This window comes from Gavialis gangeticus, unplaced genomic scaffold (assembly GCF_001723915.1).
Source record: "Gavialis gangeticus isolate Ggan-Ray unplaced genomic scaffold, GavGan_comp1, whole genome shotgun sequence".
Taxonomy (NCBI): domain Eukaryota; kingdom Metazoa; phylum Chordata; order Crocodylia; family Gavialidae; genus Gavialis; species Gavialis gangeticus.
Window position 1 is genome coordinate 3,728,637 of NW_017729012.1, and position 15,887 is coordinate 3,744,523.

Consider the following 15,887-nt stretch of genomic DNA (forward strand, 5'->3'; position numbering starts at 1 on the left):
TGCTGAAGTGGGGGAGTGCGGGGAGGGGCAGGGCAGCGTGCTCCCCAGTGGACCCAGAAGCAGACCGGAAGGGCTTCTGGTCCACTTCCGGGTCTGCTGCTGAGTGCACTGGGGAGCACCCCCGCAGTCCTATGGGACCCATCACAGCATTCACAAGCCGCCTGGTACCTTGAGATGCATAGAAAAAACTTTTAAAGCTGTGTCTATGTCTGAATCGCCAAATCTCTCCGAATCGATTTGGAGGGTTCCGATTTCAGAGAGATTAAAGGGTCTTCTGATTCGATTTGGATTTGGAGATTCGGCTGCCGAATCGGGCCAAATATCCACTGAATCGAATTAGTGACCAAAGCTTCACACAGCCCTATTATATAACTAGTGGTTTCCTCTTGTATGACAGTTGTCAGGTTTTGTGGGTCAAAGGATTTAGTTTATCTTTCACATCAGAATAAAATTTTCAGCCAAATAATTTGGGATGATCAAATTTCAAGTGAAATCAGTTGCACAATACCACATTTCACTTAAGAGGAGATCAAGAATGGGCTTTTAATCTGATGCTGTGTGTTCAAAAGGCACATCTATTGAATGAAAAGTGAAAACAAGGCCTGCAACTTCAGGGTTCCTGTTTGAAGGACACTTTTTCAAAGAGCAGTTTTTTCCACTCTTTTAACTGCTGTGCTTAAAACTCTAAAGGACCTGCTATGCAGTCCTGTTTTGGGGTGCTTTGTTCATAGTCAGCAAAAATGCTAAAAGATTTGAAATGCCATCATTAAAATACAGTTAAACACTTTTTAAGAGGAAACAAAAATAATGCCAGTTACAGGATACATGGGACAAAATTAGTAAGCACATGTCCAATTTAAATTAGAAGCTTGTAATCTTTTGTTCCGGGATTTAACTATTTTATATGTTTATTGCTTACATTGTGGTCACACACAGGAAACCTACTCATGAACCAACATTTACTATGATAGATGCTATTCAAATGGGATAATCTTTTTTCCAAGGAGTCGAGTCTAGCCAAAATGTTCTTTCTTAGTGAGTTTAAGAAACCATAGCCAGCATACAATAGTATATGCGTAGTGTTAGGTATGTCTAAATTTTTATAGCATTGGGGCATGCTTGGAATTTCAAAGTTTTTGGAATTAGCAACATCCATATATTTGTAAGATGCAATATGTGCCTGTTTGCTTGGTGCATAGGTTTTAGGTTTTATAGAGATGCATTCTCTCCCTTACTGTGAATAAGGATGGCAGAATCTGATTTGGTTCACATTTATGTTTCATATCTAAATTGCAGAGGCCCCCTTGTGAATTCAGATGAATAGAGGCCTTGGAATCTCTGGTGCAGAAGAGGAAGTTGAATGTTGTATGAGTAGTATTTCTTTAGATGAAGTTAACTTTCTCTGATATTAAGCATCTGTTGATGGGACTCTACACATTTTATTAACGATGCAGCAGCATCTGGTGAAAGCATCAAGACGTATTTTTAAGACGAGAAATAACACTGCTCAAAACATGGGATTAAATTAGTGAGAACCCAGAAGCTCTTACCTGAAATTGTGTTTGTTTTTATTAGCAGTAAAAATAGTCAGTTTACATGCCTGTGCTTTAATTTTGTTCCTTTCTTTATGAGGTTTTGTTTTTTTGAAGGTTAAAAGGAAAAATGACTTCTTTCGTACTAGTATACCCATCTGATTCCTCCTGGTTCTGGAAGAATTTATTCCCTACAAGTTTCCCCCACTTTCTAAATATCTCCAGGTTAAATTCACCAATGTCTTATTTATTTATCTATTTTTGGCCAAGTATACATTTAGAAAAGTCATAGCATATTTTTAAACAAGCTGACTTATACTATATAAAACATTATATTACAATATTACACGATGTCTGTATTTCATTGAATTTAATGCATAATTTTTAGTTGTACTGGGCATGTCAACATGAGGTGCTGACTGTGCAGTAGCTTGCTACTACTGTGTGGCAAAAACTGTGCTTAAAAGGTGTTTGCTGGTGCTACTGCACAGTAAGTCCGGTTGCCGTGTATTTATTTAGTACTTGCTTATACAAGTACTAAATAAATGCGCAGTAAACCACTGCACGGCAGTGTCTCTTGTAGACATGCCCATTGTGTACAGTAGTTATACCCTCATGCATTTTTGACTATATATAAGGATTACATTTTATAAAATGTTAAATTATCAACTTCCTGTGTTTAAAAAACAAAAATCATACTGACAAATGGTATCATAATTTTTCCTTAGAGTCTTACATTAAGAGAGAAAATGACAAGCCTTAAATTTAAAGAAAAACCCACAGACTTGGAAACCAGAAGTTATAAGTTTTTGCTATTAGCCTTGGTAAAACTGATCCATGCTGATCCAAAGCTCTTGCTATGTGTAAGTAAATGTTACTTCTTGCATTAGTGATATCTTTTGATGTTCCAAGAAATACTGAAAAGCTTTTCAGCGTTTGTGTGATCATTGAATGCTGTTGAAATTCAAATTTAAGTTTCTGAAGTACCAAAAAAATAAAATCTGGACAATGAGTAAAAATAAGAGCTTAAACACAGCATGCCTTCCTCCAGGTTACTGCTCCACTCCATTCTTTCACCCTGTTATAATGCAGTTGGGAAAGGCGGCCTTACTTTTTGTCACTTCTTGTATAAACATCAGTGACATGCCGGTCCATTTCTTTTTATTGGTGACAAATGCTGAATTGAACCAGGGTGGGCTGGACTTGTGGACCTCAGCCAGCCATCTCAGTCCTGATCAATATGGAAGGAGAGGCAACAGATGAAATGCCAGGAAATCAAGTTCTAGAGAGAACTGGCGTGAAGTTATAATAAGCCAAATGAACCTAACGAAGAAGAATAGAACGGGGGAATTAAGTTGGTTAGGGAAGAGTATTAGGAAAACGTCAGGAAAAAGAATTAGGGTAAAAATCTTGATGAACAGAAAGACAAAAATACACTAGAAATAAGGGAATTAAACCCCAACTTCTATTGTTGCATTCTTTTCTTTGATGTTTGACGGGAAGTGCAGTGGTGACTTATCTACCATCTTTTTTTTGCCAAAACCGTCACAGAGGAAACATGAAAGAAAAGAGGGAGAAAAATAAACGCATCAAGTCATGATTTGGCTTTAAATTCATGCTGTAATGAGTATTCCATAAAGTTCTTTGCAAATAGTCTTTTGAGAGTCAACAGCCCCCAGTATGGGGATCCACTGTCTCCACAGAGACAGAAATTTGCTTCAGCTATGGTAAATGCACACCTTGAGAACTCATCCATGTGCTGTATTAACCAGCAGTGAAATTGATTTGACTGAAATTGAGTCTCATAGACACTGTCAAACTTTGAGCCTGGTTTTTGCACTCTTCAGTTTGGAGAAAAATTCTAGATCATTTAAAAGAAGTGCCAAAGATAACTTAATTAAAACAAACAACTAAATGCTGTTTGCGTGGGTGTGTAAGGGCTAATGCATTCTAATGGCAAGTAGTATGGCCAATTATAGAACAGTTTTACTTTTTAAACCATTTTTCCGCTTTTAGAATCCAAGGAAGCAGGGGCCGGAGACCCAGGGTAGCACTGCTGAATTAATTACAGGACTTGTGCAACTTGTTCCACAGTCCAACATGCCAGAAATAGCACAAGAAGCCATGGAGGTAAGGGCTGATAATACACACATGGGATGATTAGCCTGCCGACTACCAGGTATATCACGATTCTTGTAGAGGCTCTGGAGTACTAATTTGTTTCCAAGCCTTTGTGTTGTTTGAGTAGCTCTGATTCATTTATTTTTTTTTAAATGTATCTTCAATTGAATGTTTTATAGCAGAGACTAAAATAAAAGTTTTCAGGGGTGCAGTAGGGAGTTTGCCTTTTACATTTTTCCTGTCTCAGAAAATCATTCATTCCTTAGTATGGCAGGCCATTACTAATTAGTATCTCGTCATCAGTGTCTTTTAGACCGAGTTCCTGATGTTTTTGTTACTTCATTGTAGAACACCCTTAAACCCCTCCATCAGTCCTTCATCTTCCCCAGTCCTTTTTTAAATGGCTTTGAGAGAGAGATTCACCCTCTTTTTTTTTTGCGGGGCGAGAGGGGTAGAAGTTGAGCGGACAATTATTATATTGCTTGGTGATTCAGCAAGTGGTAAGGAGATGGCAAGACTTCTAGCAGCTTCTGCCTACGTTGAGTAAACTTCTCAAACCAGAAAAGCTGAGCAAGCTGCAGTTGTCTAGCAAGCAAGACAGTTGTTTCTTATTTCCAAGACTTTTTATGGTATCAGAGCTACGCTTCTAAGCAAGTTTCAAGTTCAGCTTCAAGCATCTATATATTTTCATACGCTTAAGTATATACAGATTTTCAGATACATTCCCAGTGCAAATTTCAACTTTTCTGTGTGTGGGGGAAGAAGAAAGGTATCCTCTGTTCTCATTAAATTTTGTTGGCTTGCTTTAATATGAGACTCATGTGCCACTGGATCTATTACATATGTCTGTGTGTAGGATTTCTGTCTTCCACTGTTTTGGATGGAAACGCCTGAAGATATTGAAGGAAAAAGTAAAGCAGTGTATAGTAATGGCTATTCCTGCTTAGTTAATTTTTTTGTAGCTAAACTGAAGTCTGCCCATAACGTTTCCAGCAAGAGTCATTGCCTCCAAATCTGCAAGATTTATATACCAGGATGTATCCTCTTGGCACTTTAGAATATATATATATATATATTTTTTAAAATAACAGTAAGCCTGCTGAACCTGAAAGACTTGAGCAGTTCATGAAGGTATAACAGCACCTATCCCTGCAGTGTGCTGTGCCATGCTGTAGTAGTTCTGAGAAGGATTTGATTTGCTGTAGATATTACAACTTAGGCAGGCCGAGGCAGCTTTTCTCCCAGCGCAGACCAGTGTGTTGGCTATACCAGTTTGCACTTAATGAGGATCTGGCATGTTGATTTTGAAGTAACCTTACCGAGCAGCTTTTCTCTTAACATAGTTACTTCAAAATAGTTCCTGTTCTGTATTATTCTGAAAATAATTTGAATATTGTTAGGTGGTGGGGGTCTGTTTTAACTGGTAGAATATCACTGGAAGCAAAACTTCCTTTGTACCAGAGCAAGTTCATTTTTTTTTTTCTTTTCAATTCCCTTGGCTGCATACTGGGGGTTTCAAACAGTAGGTGATGTTGCATGAGGCATTTTAGTTTTTTCCACAGTGCCCTGGTATATATAGCTAAGGTGAGGTGACAACCTTGAATATTAAATTTCCCTTTCTCTTGAGGGCTGGCCAGATTGAGGGCTGGGCACATAATTTTGTTCCAATAGTGTTGTTGCTTATTCTTTGGTAATATTCTGTGCTGTATTTCTTCATAGAAATTGGTCTTCTATGTAGGAGTACCTTGACAATTGAGCTTTTGGCTTTAGATACATACCTCATATAGTTAATTTTGTAGTTCAGTTTTGGGAACTATGACTTGTATACATGCTAAATTCTCCGGTATTTCAAAATGTGTTTTTCATTAAATACTTCTGCTAATGAAAACTGTCCATTGGAATAACTGTGAAAAGTGAGCAGAACTAGCATGCAAAAGGAAGAAGAGCAAATGGATATTAAAAAATAAAAAGTTTTCTAGTATTCCCCCAATTCTTTATCTTAATTCAGTTTTTGCTACTTCAGGGATCATAGTCAGTCTTCCCTGCTTTTGCTGGGAGACCTTAACTTATAGATGTTTTGTGGTGTTGCTGTTTTATGTTTATACCAGTAGGATTGCTTTTGTATTGTTTTTTGCAGGTGGGTCAAAGACGTACACATTTAAAGCCCCCAAACTCTGGTTACAAAAACCAAAAACTTGCTGTGTTCTTGCTTTACTGTGTGGATTTAAATGTGAGATGAATGATCCTGCTTGGATTGCAGATATTTAGTAAAGGCTAAAAAAGACGACTTCAGCACTTTTCTTGATTGTTTACTTTTCCATATAAAGTTTGCTTCTAATATTTTGCTCCCATTACATTTTCTGTTTTAAAAATGAATGTTGCAGACAATGGATTCATGTATATTTAATCTATTTTTCTGGCTATGCTGAAGTACTTTGCAAGCTATTTTCCATGAAGTAAAAAAGCTACTCTCTTCTGAATTCAGGCCTTGCTAGTTCTTCATCAGTTAGACAGCATTGACTTATGGAATCCAGATGCGCCAATAGAAACGTTTTGGGAGATTAGGTAGGTAAATTAGCTTTTATACATCAGATAAATAGCCCCATATAAGATGTCTTTTCTTTTGAAATAGCTGCGGTTGAAGAAATGCTCTGAGGGGGAAAAGCTGTATAATCGCATATCCTGAAAATCACAATTGCTTAAAAGTACTCCGTCTTACTCAGCTTTATAGCAAGTTGTCATTGCACTGTACTGGTTAAATTGTGAGACCTTTCTGACTACTAAAGGGCATCTGAAGTTCACTATTTAGTTGTAACTGCACCTGTTAAACTAAACATGAAAAGACAGGTTTTATCTAGTTCAAATGTTTTTATTCACTTTTTAAAAAAATTGTGTTTATGCATTTGAGGGAGAGGGCAAGATAAGTCTAAGCAACTCCAAAGAGCGGGTTTGCGAGACTGAAACCAAGATCTGCCCCTGTGCTAGTTCCTTGCAGTCTAATCTTTGGGTCAACTGATGTGTCTTAAGGATCGCATTTTAATAAAATATTTCTGTTTTTTTTTTCTTTAAATAATATTGTCTCTTCCAAGTCTGCTAATGCAGCAATTTCAGCCAGACTATTAGGGTAAAAATTATAGTAGTGCTCAAGAGACCAAAAATGGACATTGATGTTAAATGGGGATTAGCTTAATATTTGTAAACTGAAAAGCTCTACAGGTTAGTTGTAATCTTTTATGATTAACAGAATCAGTACAGATATAATTGTAGGATTAAGGTAGTCAATGCCTGTTCTAGAGAACACTTTTATCAGCATGAGAAAAGTAGCCTGCGTGCCTGCAATATATAGCTGAAAAGATTTGTAAATTTAAATTTTGAAATGTTGGTTTGTTTCTTGTTGAGTTGGGCAGTAATTGCAATACACGAATGCAACTTCATATGTCTCAAATGAGTGTGTGATCTGTTTGGGCTGGGGTAAAAGCCATTCTATTTGACACTAATTTGGACCCTTTGACAGTTTTAACAGAGAGTGGGAGGACTGAATGGATATGAAGAAGGAACATCCCTAGATGTGTTCCTTCCAGAACAGAGTTGAGACACGTTGTCAGAGCAGTGTAGGTAAACTTGTCCTGCCACTGTCTGTGCTGAATCTGTTCTGTGGGTAAGCAGACAACTTCTGACAAGTATCCAAATTGCTTGACTTCCTTTTAGAGAACAAAAAAGGTCAGCTGGGTGGTGGGGAAGGGGGTTTGTCATTTGAAATGCATCTCTCCATATAAATTAAAAACGGCATTGTTATGCCTGCACAGAATGTTCCTACTGATGATGTGAGGGTATATGGTTCTATCTCTTTCTAGAGATGTTACTTTGGTTATTAGATGATAAAGCTAATACTGAATTTCATTTCACTGCAGTTCACAAATGCTGTTTTATATCTGCAAGAAGCTAACTAATCATCAGATACTCAGCAATACAGAAATCCTCAAGTGGTTGCGAGAGATTCTGATCTGTAGGAATAAGTTTCTTCTAAAAAATAAAGTAAGTAAATGTTAACCAGAATCTATTAAGAGTATTAAGCATTAGGTTTATATCCCTCCTTTTGCTTATTCCCTCAGTATATCAGATTATTTCTTGGTGACTGAAAAAAAAATATTACTAGCTCCACTGGTAGTTAAATATGTGCACTGTAGAGAAAGTGAAAATGCCCTGAATTATATACCCTGGCCTTGAGTGGTCTCAGTATGGTTAGGTTCTTTTAGCTAAAATGACTTGTTTTGCCTTTTTTCTCTTTCCAGAGGAAATGTGTGTCCTCCAGAGGGTTTGAAGTGATGATTTTGCAGATCTAATAGGTGTTGTTTCTTAGGAAGTTAGGGTTGGAAGAGACCTTAGGATGTCATCCAGTCCAACCCCCTGCTCAAAGCAGGGCCATCCCCAACTAAATGCCAGCCAAGGCTTTGTCTACTGGTGTCTTAGAAACCGGATGGAGATTCCACCACCTCTCTGGCCAGCCGGTTCCAGTGCTTCACTGCCTTCCTCATGAGAGAGTTTTCCCTAATCTCTAACCGAAACGTCCCTTGCTGCAACTTGAGATGGTTGCTCCTTATCTTGTCATCTGCCACCACTGAGAACAGTCCAGCTCCATCCTCTTTCGGGCCTGCCTTCAGATAGTTGAAGGCTGCTAGTAAGGCCCCCCTCAGTCTTCTCTTCTGCACACTAAATAAGCCCAGTTCCCTCAGCCTCTCCAGTCATAAGTCATGTCCCCCAGCTCACAGCCCATTTTTGTCACCCTCCACTGGGCTATCCACATCCTTTCTGTAGTGGGGGGCCCAAAACTGATCACAGTACTCCAGATGTGGCCTCACCAGTGCTGAATGAACACTATCAGAAATACCCTCCACACAAGAAAGAGAGAGGGATGATACTTCCTTTGTCATAGTGGCAAGACTTGCAGAAACTTCTTTTCTGTTTCTTCCTGATCATCCCACATAAATATTGCAGAGTGTCCAGACTGGACACTCATTGAAACAGTACCTCTAAAGAAGTCAGTTGGTAGATTGAAAACTAGATTTGCTGAATTACTCTTGGTATTTTAAAGGCATAAAGATAAAAGATTTGGTTCTCTGCCTTAAGTTCTACGTAACATGACTGTTAAAGTGCTAAAACAGTTATGATTTCTTGCTGGAGGTCCTGTATCTACACAGAACTCTTAGATAAGAGCTAATATCCAGGTTGGAATAGGAAAATGACTCATTCCCCTCTTCAATCCCTACTGCTAGTTTTGGTACTACATGAGTTTTTTCTCTATTATATTTTATGTTGACTACTAGCTGGCCTGTTCTTTGGCTATCTCTAATTTAATATTACACTTACTAAAATGCAACAACTAAACTAGTTCACTTAATTCTTTCATGATTCCCTAAAGAATCATCATAATGCTTTCAACTTGCTTTGACACGTTTTAGATCTTATTTTTCTTAAGCTTATAGAAACCTCTTTGATGACATAGGAGCCTTTATAGTCTCCTGTAAGATTTCCCTCACAACTTCTCTTCTAACATAAATCTCTTTCCGGGGGTTTTGGAAGCAGAGTGCCTCAGGCCACATGTAGTAACTTTTGTAGTTGGGGTCCTCTCTTGTCTGAAATCGAGTCTCTTTACATTTCTGGAATTTTACCTTGTAATTATTCCTGGAGATGGTTCATCCATCTTACCTTATGCATTAAAGAAGCTCAATTGACATCTTCAGTTGTGCTTGTTGACATTTATTGATGCTGATGATCGTGAATTGGTCCTGTCCAAATAGATGGGATTTTCTTCAGTCATAACTTCTATGATTTTTATCTGGAGGCAGCTTTTTTGGTTGCTTTCAGCTTTCGCACTCTTGACTTATCCACCATCCTCCATAAGAACAAGGTGCGATTTCATTCTTGCCTGAATTGTGTGATGAAAGATGTTTGGAGTTGTCTTTCTCCCTGCTTCCATGACTTAGCCAGAGGTTCTCAATTCCATAGGCTGGATATGAAGACGGCTTCAGTTACTATCTAGATGGAACAAAATCTTTCAGTAAGACATGGAAAGAAGGCATATGTTGAAATGTGTAAAGCTTATCCACTTTTTTTCTCTAGTAAATAATTCTGTTCATTCTTGCTCTTCTTGGGTCCTTTTACCGTGATGCACATTTGATTGTGTTGAGAAGATGACATATAGCTCACATAGGCCGTGTCCATATGTAGTGTAGATGTTTGGTTCCCCGGGGACAACTAGGAGCGTCCACCTTGTGCCACCGGGGAATGGTCATGCCACGCACACTCTGGTGTGTGGCAAGTCCCCTGGGTGGGGTAGGGGAGGCTGTGGCCAGCTTCCCCTACCTGCGGGCCCCTACCTAAGGGCCTCTTGGGGTTGCAATTCTGCTGCGTGGAGCCTGGCTGGCAGCCAGCGTGGCTCCGGGTGGCTCACCTCTGCTTTTGAGCAGCACACACTACCTGTGTGCGTGCTGCCCTGGTTTTTTTCTCCGTGGGTTTTTTTGACCCCTGGGTATCCAGGGGTCAAAAAAACCCCTCCGCGCTGCTCCATTGCAGCATGGAGAACAACTAAATATGCAGTATATGGAGTCCAGTTCTGAGAAATGGGCACTTGTGATGAAATTGTTTTATTTTTCTTCTGTGCCCATTTAGACACCAATTGCAAAGCCAGAAAAAGGCCATGATTGGTTTTTAGAGCAACGTTAGCTCTGCTCCATTTGTCATATAGTATTTTCTGTTTCTGATTTTCATGTGACACACAAAACCTATAATAAATTATGCAAATTTATGAAAAAAATGATGAAATACCCCATGGTTGACTTTTATTAGAGCCTTCACTTTCTTTCCTTCCTAAGAGTTTGGAATATTCAACTTAAATGTAACTATATTGGCATTAAATAGACTTACTTATTTAACAAATGTGGGCTCATGTTCTGTTTTTAGGAGTGAGAGACAGTTCTGCCTCTTACATATAAAGAAATACTTCTATGTGCATAAAATATCAATTCCTCTGGAGGTTTTCACATCGCTTGATCTCTAGGTTTAATAATTGAACACTGATTTTTTAAATTTACTTTAGGAAGTACCTTCCAAAGAGCTTCAAAAGGCACGTTATAGAACAAACATGCCCCTTTCAGATGGCCCCAAACTATTCTTGTGCTCTTTTTGCTCTCTGCCAGCTTCCCATTTTTGCCCTACTCTCTCTACAAAGGAAAGGAGAATTTCTCCTATTTACTCCTTGGGCTTCTGTGAGGTCTTTCCTGTCCAAAGCATCAGCCTTTGAGCATAGGGATTGCTCTTTTAGGCCAAAGTAACTTGCTTTTATCATTCTTTACTAAATCTTCAAGTGTTCTAAGCCAGAAGACTTCTTCAAAAAACAATGCAATAAAGAGAAAGAGTTAGCATCTTCCTTCACTGAGCTGCAGCAGGTGTCTGGATATCTTTCAAGATGCAACATTTGATCTGAGCCAAAAGGCTGAGAAGCAATAGTTTTTTTTTTCCTTGCTTTATTAAACAATTTAAGAAATAAACTCTCTGTGCCACCTTGATTACACGCACACACTTGGAAATAATATGGGTATTAATTCAAGCCTTCAGGCCAGATTCCCACTAGATATTCCCTGCATTTAACGTGGGTGTGGTATTGACTTCCTTTCCTAAACAGTTGAGTAGTATTGCTCTATGCATTTTGCCGTGAAAGTGGCTACGTATCAGTGATGAGTGCAGTAGCTACCATGTACACGTATTTTTTTTTCCTCCCAAGCTCTTTGGGAGTTCTCACGATGGAAAGATACTATATACATGTTAAGAGGCCTTTTTTCCTTTCATGAGTATAGCTCCTGTAAACCATCCTTTTGCCCTTTTAAAAGTAGCGTGATTTATTATTTCTCTTCCCTCTCTTTATAGCAATCAGATAGGAGTTCCTGTCATTTTCTCTTCCTTTATGGGGTAGGATGCGATGTCTCTGGGGGTGGAGCTAGTCAAATTTCTCTTGACCACGAAGAGATGGTACGCTGTGCTCCAGGAGCTACATTCAGGAAAGGGAAAGGGAACTCTTCTATGGTAAGTGCTGCACTCTGTATCGTTCTTAAATCTCTTTGCTGTATTTAGGGGGTTGAACCTCAGTATGACTGTATAAATTGAATTACTATTTGGGGGTGGCATGAGTTACATCTGAAATGTTTACCAGGGAAATAGTAGAAGAGATTGTAAATTCACGTAGATGTTTGGTCAGGTTACAGATGTATCTGAAGTGCTGTGCAAGTTTGAGTAATGCAGTAAAGTTTTAACCATCTTGAAATTAAAATATCGGGCTACCTTAGCTCAGTTTAAACCATAACCGATTTCATGCCCGCATTTAGTAATTTCTCAGACTCCAAGTTTCTAAACCTCAGGCCTGAAACAGAAACAAGCACAGCAGAAATCAGGGAACATTCACCCTTGTTTCTCACAGGCAGATTTTTGTTTTTGGCTCTACAGCATGGAACAGCTGTGGACAACATCAGCAGGATGTTTTAATCAATGCGCTATGAGCCAAGATTTCTGATTTGTGTTTTTTAAATGACTTTTTTTTGCTACTCTTTAATGTGTAAGTATCACTGCTATCTTCAGAGCACTTTACAAATGTAAATTCATCTTCATGCTTTGGAGAGAAGAAGTCGTATTCCTATTTTGATTGAAACTAAAGCAGAAGGGCACATAGAATAATTGTTTAGAGACAGGTCTCGCTCCCAGTCGCATGCTGACACCTTCAGATGGAATCTTCCTAAAATCAAGTGAACGAACACAACCTAAACGCCGTTCCCACAACTGATGTGTGCAATCCTAATGAAATTCTGTTTCGGTCCTGACAAAATGCTGTGGATATTTAAAGCATTAACTTGGTACAAACTGCCATGTCTAAACGAGAGGCTACTGCGCAGTAGTCTCATGATACTGCTCAGTAGTGCCTCACAGCACCAACCCTGCTAATACTCTACTGAACAGTATTATTATAGTTATAGACAGTTACTGCGCATTAATGAACGTGTAGATGTGCTCGCTGCCAGCTGATGGTGGAGAAACATGCTATCAAAAGTACAAGCGTAATACTTAATTTCTCCCATGCTTAAACTGTCTTAGATTACATAGATTTCATAGATCCCTATGGTCAGAAGGGACCTTGTAGATCATCGAGTCTGACCCCCTGCTCTAGGCAGGAAAGAGTGCTTGGGTTAAATAACCCCTGCTAGGTGCCCGTCTAATCTCTTGAACACCTCCAAGGTAGGAGAAAGCACCACCTCCCTTGGAAACCCATTCCACATTTTGGCAACCCTCACCGTAAAGAATGTCTTCCTGATATCCAATCTAAATCTACTCTCCTTTAGTTTGTGGCCATTATTTCTAGTAAACCTGAGGGTAAAAGAGTATCCCCTATTCCCTGCTGACCCCCCACCGATGAGTTTATCCATTTAAGTTGTACGAGGTTGGTGGAAGGGACTCTCTCTTAATGAACCCCATACAACAGAGCCTTGATATTGCTTTGGGCTCCTCGGTGCTGTGAGAATACAGATAATTCACTAGAGAATTTAAATGAGGCCAGACTTGGACAAAGCTGCCTAACATGTAAATTGTGTTACCAAACCTGTACATTTCTGTTCCCCAAGGAAAGTACAGCAGGATGCAGCGGAACATCAATCTGTCGTCAAGCCCAGACAAAATTGGAGGTTGCTTTGTACATGTTTCTGTGGAGCCCTGACATAGAGGCAGTCCTAGTTGCAATGTCCTGTTTCCGTCACCTTTGTGAGGAAGCGGACATCAGGTGTGCAGTAGATGAAGTCTCGGTCCATAATTTTTTGCCAAACTACAACACTTTCATGGAATTTGCATCTGTTAGCAATATGATGTCAACAGGTAAGAATGAGGAGACTGGTGAAGTCCGTTGGCAAACTTGGCACCTGACTATTAAACTCAAAGTAGCGTGTTTTGGAATTTATTAAAATGAGTTCTGATATAACTAAAATGGCTTAATACTTATGCCTTATCCTTATGAATCATGTAAATTCCTGAAAACAGTGCACAGGTTACATAAATATGATCACATGTAGGGTTAAAATATACAAACCTTATTTTAATACCAAATATTTGAAGATTACTTCCTCCCGCAGTTTCTGCATGGTAGTGATGTCAGGTCTTGTACAAGGCTGTATATTCAATTTTAAGTCCTTGATAGGTAAGTGTAGGAAAAACTGTTTTTGAGAATGTACTTTGTTTGTAATGTGAGTATATTTGTGAGTGTTTTATGTAAATGGGTTTCTATCTGATTGAAGGGGTATGTGTGTGTATTGCACTTTAATACCTTAAAAATGAATACAGTTAATCTAAGGTATTTTAAACATCTTTCTCACTTAGGGAGAGCAGCTCTTCAGAAAAGAGTGATGGCATTATTAAGACGCATTGAACATCCAACTGCAGGCAATACTGAAGTAAGGTTTTTGGGTCCCCTTTTCCCCCCCGCCATACCCATTAAAATGTTCCTTATTGGTATCTTGGGTTTGAAAGCAGTCAGTAGTGGTGGCATTGTAAGTACTCTAGAATGTAAATATCTGAAATTCTTGATGTGTTCTGTTTTAGGCTTGGGAAGATACACATACAAAATGGGAACAAGCTACAAAACTAATACTCAATTTTCCAAAGACCAAAATGGAAGATGGCCAGGTGAATATGAAGTCTTCTATAGAGTTGCTAATGTGGAAGAACCTAGTGTTTTTAAAGTAGTCTTTTAAACTGACCTGAATGATCCAAATACATTTTTAATATCTGGTTGGACTTTTAAAATCAAACCCTAGTATGAAAGACTGGAATTACCTTGAAGTCATTCAACAATTAATGGATTTTCCCCATGGGATCTGTATTGACCTACTGCAGTTTGCTTTACCCTTGTAATGTTGATTGTTCACCTCATTTCTTCCCACTTCCCTGAGTGACAAAGTATGGCTGGAAGCAGAGTGATCATTGCCTAAATTGGTGTTTCAGAGACTTCTCAATTTAGCAAACCCTTATGCAAAGGAAAAATATTCATGCTTCTTCAATGGTTGCTATGAAAGACTGTGAGGAAGCAATGTATCAGAGTTAAGTCACAAGCTAATATAACTTGTGGTTCAGATGATTGATCGAATGTCTGACCTTAGACAGGATAACGGTATGCGGTAGCTGGGAGAGAACAGTCATCTTCATTTTAAATCGAAAAATGTCTGACACCTACCTTGCAATCCTCCATTGGTTGATAAAATGGCATAAATGATCAAATCAAGGCATGTTAAAATAACAGTGCGGCTATGAAAGGAGCTGTGTGAAACAAGCCCTTTAACTACTTGCAGAGAGATGGGAACTAATTATTAATCCATTTGTAAGTTCCTTGAAGATAAAATAGCCACCGTGGATTTGTTGAGAACAAATCATGTTGAACAAATGTATTTATTTTTCTTTGATAAAATGACCTAAAGGGTAGGGAGAAGCAGTTGATCTTTTTTTATGTCGATCTTAATAAAGTTTGTGCTACAGTCCCACCTGATGTTCTCATAAGTCAATTAAGGAAATTTGGTGTAGATATAATAACTATGAAGTGGGTGAACACCCTGTTTAGAAAGCATACTCAAAACACTTGTCAATAGTTTGTGATAAACTATAGGGATATTTTAAGTGGAATCCCAGAGATTGGGGGACAGAGGTTTTTTCCTGGATGTGATGCTACTGACTTCCTAAGAGTTTTGGAGAACTCTTTTTTTTCAGTTGCTGGTGTATCACTACACCCTACCTTTTTTAATTCTAAAATTGCATCATAGTAATGCCAGGTCTGTCTCACCACGTTTGTGGAAATCTCCAAAATAGTTGCCACTATTGTATGTTAGCCCAACTACTTTGTACCTGTAATGAGACAGACAAATGCCTACTGCTACTACTACTGGTGGTACTACTTATTATTTTCTTTAATGACTTGGGTGATGGATTTTGGAGTGTACTTTTAACATTTATGGATGATGTGAAGCTAGGACGGGTCGCAATTCCATGGAGGACAGGATTAGAATTCAAAATGATCACGCCAAAGTAGAGGAATGGTTTGAAATCACTAAACTGAGATTGACTGCAAAATTCTACTTGCATCTAGGAAAACTCAAATGCCCGTGTATAAAATGAGACTTAATTGGCTAGGCAGTAACAGCATAGAAGAGAAACTGG

At 38.7% G+C, this 15,887-nt stretch overlaps 1 protein-coding gene across 3 annotated transcripts in view; it reads left to right on the plus strand.

The window, feature by feature from the left end:
- NF1 (neurofibromin 1) overlaps positions 1 to 15,887 on the plus strand; it is a 197,194-nt gene that overhangs the window by 46,562 nt on the left and 134,745 nt on the right. For all 3 annotated transcript variants that reach the window (XM_019511060.1, XM_019511058.1, XM_019511059.1), the window contains exons 14-21: positions 2,261 to 2,395; positions 3,549 to 3,662; positions 6,139 to 6,218; positions 7,565 to 7,688; positions 11,577 to 11,732; positions 13,316 to 13,562; positions 14,061 to 14,134; positions 14,283 to 14,366. In XM_019511060.1, coding sequence (XP_019366605.1) covers positions 2,261 to 2,395; positions 3,549 to 3,662; positions 6,139 to 6,218; positions 7,565 to 7,688; positions 11,577 to 11,732; positions 13,316 to 13,562; positions 14,061 to 14,134; positions 14,283 to 14,366 — 1,014 coding nt within the window. The remainder of the gene's footprint in view (positions 1 to 2,260; positions 2,396 to 3,548; positions 3,663 to 6,138; positions 6,219 to 7,564; positions 7,689 to 11,576; positions 11,733 to 13,315; positions 13,563 to 14,060; positions 14,135 to 14,282; positions 14,367 to 15,887) is intronic.